This window comes from Mandrillus leucophaeus, unplaced genomic scaffold (genome assembly GCF_000951045.1).
Source record: "Mandrillus leucophaeus isolate KB7577 unplaced genomic scaffold, Mleu.le_1.0 Scaffold247, whole genome shotgun sequence".
Taxonomy (NCBI): Eukaryota; Metazoa; Chordata; class Mammalia; order Primates; family Cercopithecidae; genus Mandrillus; species Mandrillus leucophaeus.
In genome coordinates, this window is record NW_012102554.1 from 2,970,698 (window position 1) to 2,982,608 (window position 11,911).

The 11,911-nt window shown below is 39.9% G+C and overlaps 1 protein-coding gene across 1 annotated transcript in view; it reads left to right on the forward strand.

Moving 5' to 3' along the window:
• The window catches only part of FAM81A (family with sequence similarity 81, member A), a 98,040-nt gene that overhangs the window by 69,798 nt on the left and 16,331 nt on the right, over nt 1–11,911 (forward strand). Inside the window, exons 6-7 of the mRNA XM_011983195.1 lie at nt 8,573–8,702; nt 10,227–10,333. Coding sequence (XP_011838585.1) covers nt 8,573–8,702; nt 10,227–10,333 — 237 coding nt within the window. The remainder of the gene's footprint in view (nt 1–8,572; nt 8,703–10,226; nt 10,334–11,911) is intronic.

Here is an 11,911-nt window from a genome sequence, read left to right on the forward strand (position 1 = left end):
CTTGTATCCTGCAACCTTGCTGAACTCATTAATTACTTCTAATAATTTCTAGTGGATTTTTAAAAAAGATTTTCTACATGCAAGATCATGCCATCTGCAAATAGAGTTTTACTTTCTACTTTCCAATCTGGATTTCGTTTCATTTTCTTGCCTAATTGCACTGACTAGAACCTCCAGTATGATGTTGAATAAATGTGGTGAGAGCAGATACCCTTGTCTTATTTTTGATTTTAGGTGAAAGTATCCATACTCTCATTATTCAGTAGAATGTTAGGTGTGGATTTTTTTTTTTTTTTCCCCTTTGGAGACAGAGTCTTTCTCTGTCACCTGGAGTGAAGTGGTGCGATCTTGGCTCACTGCAACCTCTGCCTCCCAGGTTCAAGTGATTCTCCTGCCTCAGTCTTCCGAGTAGCTGGGATTACAGGTGCCTGCCACCACGCCCAGCTAATTTTTGTATATCTATCAGAGATGGGGTTTCGCCATATTGGCCATGCTGGTCTTGAACTCCTGACCTCAAGTGATCCACCTGCCTCTGCCTCCCGAAGTGTTAGGATTACAGGTGTGAGCCACCGCGCCCAGCCCAAGTGTGGATTTTCTTGTGTATGCTCTTTACTAGGTTGAGAAAGATTTTCTTTTCCTAGTTTCCTAGTTTGTTGACTGTTTTTATCATGAAGGGTATTGGATTTTGTCAAATGCTTTTTCTCCACCTATTGAGATGATCGTGTGGGGTTTGTCCTTTTTTCAGCTGATAAGGTTTATTACACATTAATTGCTTTTCTGATGTTAATGCAAACTTGCATTCTTGAAATAAATCTCACTTGATCATGATATATAATCCTTTTTGTATATTGCAGGATCAGTTTGCTAGCATCTGTTGAAATGACACCATCTGCTGTCATTTTGTTACCCCCAATACAGCTTTGCTCTATCCACCTCCTTTGTGCTATTATCAAGTATGTTAAATTTGTAACGTAATGTACATTGTTCTATGTATGTAACAATAAAATTGTATGCATATTATTTTAAACAATTGCTTTTTAAATCAATTATGACAGGAGAGAAAATATTCATTTATATTGCTCTTTATAATTACATAATTACCTTTACCCATGCTCTGTGTTTTTTCATGAGAATTCAAATTACTATCTGGGGCACTTGTTTTTAGCCTGACAAACTTTGGTATTTCTTCTAGGGTGGGTCTTCTAACAATGAATTCTCTCATTTTTTGTTTTTCTGGGATGTCTTTATTTTGCCTTATTTTTTTGAAAAGTAATTTTGCTGGATGTAAGATTCCTGGTTGACAGTTTATTTTCTTTTAGCACCTTGAATATGTCATCCACTGCCTTGTGGTCTCAATTATTTCTGATGAAAAATTAGCTATTAATATTATTCTAGTTCCCTTGTATGTGAGGAATTGTTTTTTCTTGCTGCTTTCAAATATTTCTCTTTGTCTATGTCTTTTTCTTTTTCTTTTTTTGAGATATATTCACCCTGTCACCCACGCTGGAGTGCAGTGGCATGATCTCAGCTCATTGCGACCTCTGCCTCCCAGATTCAAGTGGGTCTCATGCCTCAGCCCCCTGAGTAGCCGGAATTACAGGCGTGCACCACCACACCTGGCTAATTTATGTATTTTTGGTCGAGACGGGGTTTCACCATGTTGGCCAGGCTGGTCTCAAACTCCTGGCCTCAAGTGATCTGGCTGCCTCAGCCTCCCAAAGTGCTGAGATTACAGGCATGAGCCACCGTGCCCAGCCATGATGTATCTGGTATGGATCTCTTGGTATTTGCCCTACCTGGAGTTTGTTGAACTACTTGTTTGTATCAATTAATGTTTTTCATAACATTTTGGAAATGTTTTTCATAACATTTCAGCCATTATTTTTTGAATATTTTTTATGCTCTTTTCTCTTCTCTTTCTCTCTCTTTCCTTTGAGTTGGAGTGTTACTCTTCACCCAGGCTAGAGTGAAGTGGCAAGATAATGGCTCATTGTAACCTCAAACTACTGGGCTCAAGTGATCCCCCCACTTCAGTCTCCTGAGTAGCTGGGACTATAGGCATGCATCACCATGCCCAGCTAAGTATTTTTATTTTTATTTTTAGAGACAGGGTCTCACTATGTTGCACTGGCTGGTCTCAAAGTCCTGGCCTCAAGCAGTTCTCCTGCCTCAGCCTCCCAAATTGCTGCGATTGCAGGTGTAAGCCACCATGCCTCGTGTCTTCTCTCCTATTATTCTCATTATGCATATGTTGGTGCATTTAATGGTGCCTTATTTTTTTTTTTTGGAGACTCTCTTCATTTTTTTTTCTTTCTTTTTTTAGTCGCTGTTCATCAGACTGCATAATCTCTATCCACCTATTTTCAAGTTTGCCAGTCTTTGTTCTACCTATTCACATTTTCTGTTGAGCCCCTCTGTCGATTTTTTATTCCAGTGTTTCCATTAGGTTCTCCTTCTTTTTCTTTTATAACTTCTATAGCTTTATTAATATTTTATATTTGAAGAAACATTGTTATTATACATTCCTTTACTTTTTAAAGTGTGGTTTCAGTCATCCTATGCTTGCTCATTCTATATTTATATTAGCTATTTGAAGTTTTCTTTTTTAAAATCTGACATCTGGGTCCTCTTACAGGCAGTTGGTTTGCCTGTTCTTTTCCCCCTGAGTGTAGTTCACATTTTCCTGGCCATTTTAGATAATATATTGTAGCAACTCTGGATACAAGCCCCCTAAGCTTGTTTTTGAGGTTGTTTGCATGTTTGTTTAGCGATTTGAATGGACTCTTTTAGTGATGTCTGTTTACCCTGCAATATGAAGCCTCTGATGTCACTTCCTCAGTACAGTTTGGGAAACGGGCGCAATCACTTGCAATGACAGTGGTTTTGGAAGGGCTCTCTTTCACTGGTATTTCCCTGATATTTTATTAGGCTGTCTTCCTCTGTTGATTTCACACCCAAATCTTAGGCTCCACTAATTACTAGAATATTGCTCTACTATTTTTGACAATACCCTGGGACATAAAGTGTCCTATAGTTTTATGGTACTATAATTAAAGAACTGCCAGCTATAAAGGGCTTCATGATACATATATACAATAATTATGTCTGTATACAAAAATTACAATAATATGGAAAATGAGCGACCAGACTGATGTTTTAAATGTCATTGTGTTTGGTATGCTACGCCAGTATGTCATATGCAGACGGAGAAGTTCTGCATCAGCGTGTGGCCCAAGTCATACCCGTTAGATGTTTGGGACTCTCTGGATGGACTTCTGACCACCAGTGATTAGGAAAGCCTAGCAATAGACTCACTCTGCCACCTGATGGCCACAACCTGAAATTGTACCTGGGAGATAACAGCTGTCCAAAGACCCAAAAAGGGAAAATTTGGAATGAGTACATTATTGTTCATCATGATGTAAAACATTAAGGATGAGTAGGAAAACTGGTTAGATTCATTGCAAATTCTTGTTTAACTAAAGCTGCTGAGCCATACACACAGCTATATTAAAGCCCTGAGACTGTCTTTTATGAGTTCTTTTTAAGACAGGAATGATGTCTTTGATTTAATGCTAGATGAAATAGCAATATTGCTTTCCTCCTTTTATCTTAAATATATTTTTATTTTGAAATAATTTTAAATTTATAAAAAATTACAAAATTCACCAATTGTTAACAATATGTCATTTACTGTATTATTCTTTCATGTATGGAATTTTTTGCTGAAACATTTGAGAGTAAGAACATTATTTTTAATATAAGAAAACCAGAATTGACTTCACTGTGTGTGTGCTTTTTGAGACAGAGTCTCGCTCTGTCGCCGAGGCTGGAGTGCAATGGCGCGATCTCAGCTCACTGCAACCTCTGCCTCCTGGGTTCAAGCGATTCTCCTGCTTCAGCCTCCTGAGTAGCTGGGATTACAGGCACCTGCCACCACGCCCAGCTAATTTTTGTATTTTTTATTTTTTAGTAGAGACAGGTACACCCAGTAGTAGTACACCCAGGTAGTTTTTGTATTTTTAGTAGAGACGGGTTTTTACCATGTAGGCCAGGCTGGTCTCAAATTCCTGACCTCAGGTGATCCGCCCACCTCGCCTTCCAAAGTGCTGGGATTACAGGTGTGAGCCACCATGCCCAGCCGTGTTTTCTGATGGGAGTCTTTGGTATCCTACCTTGTGCTCTTCTCTGTGTCCCCTACCCAGCCTGCTTCTTTATTTACAAAAGTACACAAGGGATGGGTAATGATAGGAAAGAATCAGAAACGCAATTAAATATACAAAATAAAAATGAAGCCTGGCCAGGAGTGGTGGCAGCACTTTGGGAGGCTGAGGTGGGTGGATTACCGGAGGTCAGGAGATCGAGACCATCCTGGACAACATGGTGAAAACCCCGTCTCTACTAAAAATACAAAAATTACCTGGGTGTGGTAGTGGGCACCTGTAATCCCAGCCACTCAGGAGGCTGAGGCAGGATAGTTGCTTGAGCCCGGGAGGTTGCAGTGAGCTGAGATCGCGCCACTGCACTCCAGCCTGGGTAACAGAGTGAGACTCTGTCAACAAAAAAAATAAAAAAAATAAAAAAATAAAGCCTTCCCATCTCTTGGCTCTGTTTTACTCCTTAGAGGTAACTAATGTTAACAGTCTGTTGTCTGTCCTTTCAGACTTTTCTCATAAGTAATAATAAGATAATAGTTTATCATTACAATGATATAATGGTTTGTAGTCTAATAAGTTACTTAATAGTGTGATTTTAACTTTACAAAGTATTATATGTACTATTCTGCAACATAAGTTTTTCCACATAACAACATATGTGGACACTCTTCCAGTATGCACATAGATCTAGCATACTTTTTAATTCGATATAGAGTATTCTGCTACATCTATGTACTATAATTCAATGTATTTAGCCACTATTTTTTTTTTTTTTTTTTTGAGACAGAGTCTCACTCTGTCACTCAGGCTGAAGTGCAATGGTGCAATCTCGGCTCACTGCAACCTCTGCCTCCCAGGCTTAAGCGATTCTTGTGCCTCAGCCTCCTGAGTAGCTGGGATTACATGCGTGCACCACCACACCCAGCTAATTTTTGTATTTTTAGTAGAGATGGGGTTTTGCCATGTTGGCCAAGCTGGTCTCAAACTCCTGACCTCAAGTGATCCACCTGCCTCAGCCTCCTGAAGTGCCGGATTACAGGTGTGAGCCACCGTGCCCAGCCCAAGCCACTGTTGTATTAATAGAAATTTATGTTATAGTACTTTTGTTTCCAAGTGAGACACAGCAGTGAAGCCAAATGATAGCTAGTGAAGTCTTCAGAATAATTTTGAGACCTTTTCAAACTACATTTTAAAACACAGTCTGTCCCTCAAACAGCTTTGTAAAGGTGAAACTGGTCTGATGTAGTGATACCTGATCATGTTTATCTGGAAAGCTTATGTTTGGACTGGAAAATAATGTCTTTTTAAAAAACTATAATATTTTTTATTTCATAGTATTTTAAAAACCTCAGCTTTCCCCAAATATGATTTAAATAATATTTTGCTAAAAAATTATGAACTCAAAATAAAAAATCAGGGTCTATATTTGGCATTATTTTTAATGGTCATTTATGACATGGGAATGATTTGTGAGGATTAATGAAATAACATATGTCAAGTATCTAGTACAGTACCTAGTACATAGTAAATATTTCCTTATATTCATTCATTCACAAATATTTATTAAGCCTCTACCATATGCAAGGCAGTATGCTAGGTACTAGGGTTTTAGTGACGAAAAAGGCATATATAATGTCTCCTTGCATGCAGTTTACATTCTAGAACAGTTGTTGCAAAGTGAGTCCATAAGAATGTTGGAATAATTGAGCTGGTAGCTTACTATCTTTAGAGTCAATAATAAATTAAATTTACCACAATTTTATCCATTTACTCACCATTGTTTCTTGCACCCTACTCCTTCTTTGTGGATGCTCTTTTCTCCTTACTGAAGTATATTCATTAGTAACTTTCTCAGTATTGGCTTGTAGGTGATACATTTCTTAATCTTTGCATGTTAGAAACAGTCTTTATTTTGTACTTATTCTTGGATGATAGGTTATTTACCCTCAATACTTACAAGATATTTCTCCATTATCTTCTGATATCTATTGTCTCCTATATCTATTGTGGGCTGTCAGTCTTATTTTCAGTTTTTGGTAGTTTTTGGTAGGTTACTTCTCTTTAGTCTGTAGCTTTTAAGGTTTTATATTTATCATTGGTTATCTGAATTTCCCCATGCTTTATTTATTTTTACTTATCCCAGTTTGTATTCATTGAACATCTTAAAATTCATGCCTTTCTTCAGTTTTAGAAAATTGTTGGCATTCACACCTCAAATATTGCTTCGCTGCCATTGTCTCTATTTCCTTCTATTGGAACTCCTCCTTGACTCATGTTAGCATCCCTCTATTTGACTTCCATGTTTCTTAACTATTTTTTCATATTTTTGATCTCTGTCCACTACATTCTGAGTGAGTTCCTTGCTACTATCATTGAATCCACTGATTCTATCTTCAATTATGTCCAGTCTAGAATTATTAAGACAAGGGCCAGGCACGGTGGCACACATCTCTAATCCCAGCACTTTGGGAGGCTGAGACAGGTGGATCACCAGAGGTCAGGAGTTTGAGACCAGCCTGGCCAACATGGTAAAACCCCGTGTTTACTAAAAATACAAAAATTAGCCAGGTGTGGTAACGTGTACCTGTAATCCCAGCTACTCAGGAGGCTGAGGCAGGAGTATGGCTTGAACCCAGGAGGCAGAGGTTGCAGTAAGCCGAGATCACGCCACTGCACTCCAGACTGGGCCACAGAGTTAAACTCTGACTCCAAAAAAAAAAAAAAAAAATCACAGAAAGGAGTCATTGATTATCTTAGCTGCCTATAGCATGGGAGTAAGTGATTTGCTGGATGGCGTGTGCCTGAAAGTGGATGTATACCTCACATCTGCAGTTCGCCCCTGTGTCTGCCCACTACTGACAGGAGAGAATAAAGGGTTCTTCTCTTCTACCTTCTGAGTCTTGTATAAATGCCTCTCACTGTCAGAATCTAACTCAGAAGCCTTCTGGCAAGGACGTCTGGAAAGTATAGTTTGGGGCTTCAGTCCCTACAATACAAAGAGCATTTACAAGGAGCAAAAATGTTTTGTCACTTAAGAATGATCCATGTATATAAACTCTTTTCCTTGTCACTAATCCTCCAGTTTTTTTCCTTAGTCTCTAACCCTTAGCCACTTTCCTTGAATGTCTGGCCATCTCTTATTCCAAGTAAAATGAGTCTCCCAATATATTGTATGAAATTCTGCCTTCCTGACAGTCTTTAGGGTGACTCCTGAGTAGACCTGTAAGCATCAGCGGTCTTATTCCAGAAGGTGTCAGCATACTGGGCGTGACCATCTGTAGCCAGGCCTGACTTTCTCCCTCAGTCCACCGGGTCATCAAGACATCAAGAACTCTTCTAGAAGCCACAGATTTTTTTTTTTTTTGTATGATCATTTTATCTTTTTGTAGACACAGGGTCTTGCTGTGTCACCTAGGCTGGCCTTGAACTCCTGGGCTTAAGCAATTCTCCTGCCTCAACCTCAGCCTCCCAAGCAGCAGGAGGGGGAAGATGAAGAAGTCATAGGCATGGATTGAAAGAGAGTTGGTGCAGTAGCAGGAATAGATGCCATGGTGGGAATCTGGGCTCTTGTAACTGACTTGTGCCTTTTGAACCTGCCTGAGCCCTTCCCCTTGAAGATGGAGTGCTGTTCTAGGCCCACCTTCTAGTGTGGTATTCATGATGGATTGCTCCGATTGCAGACTCCCCTAATGTCCCACTCTTAGGCATTCTGTCTCTACTAGAGCCCAGGAGCTAACCAGCAGCTTCTCCTCAACAGAGGAATGTTGTCTCAGAACAGAGCATTACTTAGCTCTAAACTCTTATGGGTCCATTTGTGACTTTCCTGTTAGGACTTCACAGAAGCCCCACACAGCTCATCTGCCACGCATACTTTGAGTACCATTGGATCTGCCAAGTTGCAAGGCCCATAGGACAGCAGCTTTTACTACAGCTTGAACTGGCTGCAAAGCCTTCCCCTGCTCTAGACCCCACTCATACTATACAGCCTTATAAGTGATTTGGTCAAAGTTTAGAAGTAGTATTTTCCAACATGGTAGAAGTTGCCTCCCAAATCCAAGGAGGCCCCCAACTTTGAAAGGCAGGGGTGGTATTGAAGAGTGACAGACCACATCCAGCACACTAGCTATGCTCTTTGTATTGTCCTCTTGCTGCACATACAGTGTTGCACTCATGATCGTTGTAAAGACTTTATTTCTTTGGTGGTTGCATCTCTAGCCTTATTAAGCAACATCCCTGTGGTTTAGCTTAAAAACCGTAATGAGGCCAGTTCTCTGAATTCATTCGAGCCTCTGTTCAAAAGAATGATTGATAGTGCAGTTTCTTTGAGTGGGTTTTGCATTTCAGAGTGTGTAAGGAAGCGTTTGCGCATGTTTTTAAACTTTAATAAGAATCAGCTTTGCTCTTTGTCTGGACAGATGTGATGCCAGCATAGCCAGACTTTCTGCAGAGCACAAAACGACCTATGAGGGGCTCCAGCACTTGAACAAAGAACAGCAGGCTGCCAAACTTATCCTGGAAACGAAAATCAAAGACGCAGAGGGACAGGTACGACCTGTTTCAGGTAGCTTTTAGAAGCGGGTAATTTGTTCTTAGCTAAGAATAACATGGTGTTGATTATTTCTCACAGGAGAAACCAGCTGGGGCACCTAGCATGGGTTTATGCCAATCATAAGCATCTTTTCTTTGCTTCTTCCGTTCCTATTTCACTAGAGTGGCCCTTCACATGTCTGGCAACCAAACCACCAACATTGTTTGGTATAGTCCTAATTCTTCCCCCCACCACCACATTCCTAGAACAACTAATACATTCCAGAAATTCTAAATGACACCTTGAAAGTTATTTCTTTCACAAGTAAGTGATCAAGCATTCCTTTACATGCCACTCGTCCCAATTTTTGATTCAGGAAATAATGTATTCCCTGGGACTCACTGTATGTGCTCCCTCATCACATAGTCTGTATGTGGGACAAAATTAGGCAAAGCTAGAGCGAAGGCAGGCTAATGAATATGAGAGTATTTGACCTCACACATCACAGATTAATTTCACAAAGCAAAACTTTTGGTATTTCAGTTTGTTTTTTGGCCACTTAAAAGTTTCCGTTTGCCATCATAGGGCCTGTCTTCTAGGATTTTTTCAACAGTATCTGCCTTATTTGCTACTGTTCGTTTAAAGAGACTATTCCAGTAAAACAGGAGCATCTGGTTAACTTATTGGATTAAATACATTTATACCTTAATTATCTCTAAGAAGAATATAAAGCTACTTATGTGAAAAATACAGATATTATAAAACTATGAAAAAGAATAAAAAGACAATCCAATAATAATTTCTTTTTTGAAGAATGAGTGAGGATGGAATTATTATACCAGAGAAGTGATGCTAAGGAAATCATAAGCTTTTTTATAACCGAGCCAAGTAAAATATGTACAGATATCCATCAAAAGAGACCTGCTTTCTCTTTCTTCTGGATCTGACAAATACCATGAATCTTTAAGTAAGGAACATGGAACATTCTAATTTTTGCTGAAAAGACAGAAATTTCACACAGGACTAGCTTTTGTTAAATTCCAGTATTACAAGGGACATGGGTAGGTGGTGTGAGAAAGGAACAGGAGGGAGATAGTCTACAAGTTATATTGACTGGTGACCTGACTTGTTATGGAAGTAAATCTGAGACCTTGATGGATTTTGTAAACAATAAAAATTCTATTTTCTATGACTAGCCATTATACTGATGGTAGAAATTCCAAAGTAAGGTTGACTGTATTTCATGACAACTGGTAGAAGTTGTGGTCTTGGGCAAGAATTGGGCTTGCTCATCAGAGAACTATATGTAAAATTAAGTGTTTAGTGCATGATGAATATTTTGGCAGTGCTACTGGTCTTGATTTTCAATGAGAATATAAAGAAGAAAATGGAGGTGGGAAGATGAGGTAGACTCATAAATGAATTTATGAAATTAGATCGAATCTTAATGCCATTGACTAGAATGTGGCTTACTAAATGTTTTCTGAAGTTGCATCCGAAGACGTTAGATGTGATATTTATAAGTAACATTTCTTTTCCAGATTTCTCAGCTTTTGAACAGAGTGGACTTGTCAATATCAGAGCAGAGCACCAAACTGAAGATGTCCCACAGAGACAGTAACCACCAGCTTCAGCTTTTGGACACTAAGTAAGCAATCAATTTATTTAAAAAAAACTTAAAAGTTCTGTATGAGTTTATGCATTACTACAATCTTTGTCCTCTTGGTTTTTATTTATTGCACAAATTGAAAACAGTAATGGAAGTTAAAAAGAAAAGTTTCCATGTAGCATGTTGCCACTTTTCCTTCATAATTATTGTTTTTTATGTTTGGATAATTATCCACCTATTCATTCAACAAGTATGTATTGCGTATTCATTGGCCTAGGGGCTGAGGACCTGGTAATGAACACAAACCAGACTCTGTTCTTATCCTTATGGAGTTTAGTCTAGGGAGCTGATGACTATTCATCAATGATGTAAATGAGCATCTACTATATTATTACTAATGGTGGTAAGTACGTTGAAGGTTTGGTTCGTGGTTGTGGTAGGCTGAATAATGGTCCTCTAAATATCTTCGTGTCCTAATCCCTGGAAGTTGTGAATATACTGCCTTATACGGCAAAAGGGGACTTTGCAGATGTGATTAAGTTATGGATTTTAAAATGGGTTTTATCTGATAAGCCTGATGTGATCACTAGAGTCCTTATAAGAGGGAGGCAATAGGAGTCGAGAGAGAAGGCCATGCGATAATGGAAGCGAGACTGGAGTGATGCACTTTGAGGACAGGGCAAAGGGTTCCAAGCCGAGCAACACAGGAGGCCACTAGAAGCTGCAAAGGGCAAGGAAACAATTCTCCCCTCAGAGCCTCCAGAAGAACCCGCCCTACGGACACCTGACTTCATGAGTGAAACCTATTTTAGCCTTTCAGTTTCCAGAACTGCAAGAGAATAAATCTGTGTTGTTTTCTGGCACCAGGTTTGTGGTAATTAGTTAGAGCAGCCACAGGAAACTAATTCAGCGGTGCTGTGAGAATGAGTGAGAGGCCTGGTTATGGGGCCTTCCTGAGGAAGGGATGCTGGAGGTGAGAGCTGGAGAGTGAATGGAGCTTTGCTATGTAAAGAGTAGGATGAAAATATACGAGGTTGAACAGCCCGTCATGGGCGGAATGTGGCATGCAAGAAACTGAAAGATGACGAGGGTGACTGGAACAGGGAGTGAGGGTGAAGCAGTGGGGCATGAGGCTGCAGGGGAGGCAGGCCAGCTTGCAGGGGTCTTTTGTGACAGCAATAGACACAAATAGAAGAAGATAGAGTGAGAAGGCCCAACCTATGCCTAATCAGAATCCTATGAGAGATAATAGAGGGAATAGGGGAGAAGCAGTATCAAAAGAGAGAATGGCAGACAAGCATACAGAATTGATGAAAGAGAAATCTCAAACTTAGAAAACCAAATACAGCGTGGGTGCAGCGGCTCATGCCTATAATCTCAGCACTCTGGGAGGCCAAGGCGGATGGATCACCTGAGGGCAGGAGTTTCAGAATAACCTGGCTAACATGGTGAAACCCTGTCTCTACTAAAAATACAAAAATTAGCCAGGCGTGGTGGCGCGGGCCTGTAATCCCAGCTACTCCGGAGGCTGAGACGTGAGAATTGCTTGAGCCCAGGGGGCAGAGGTTGCAGCAGTGAGCTGAGATCGCACCACTGCACTCCAGCCTGGGCAATAGA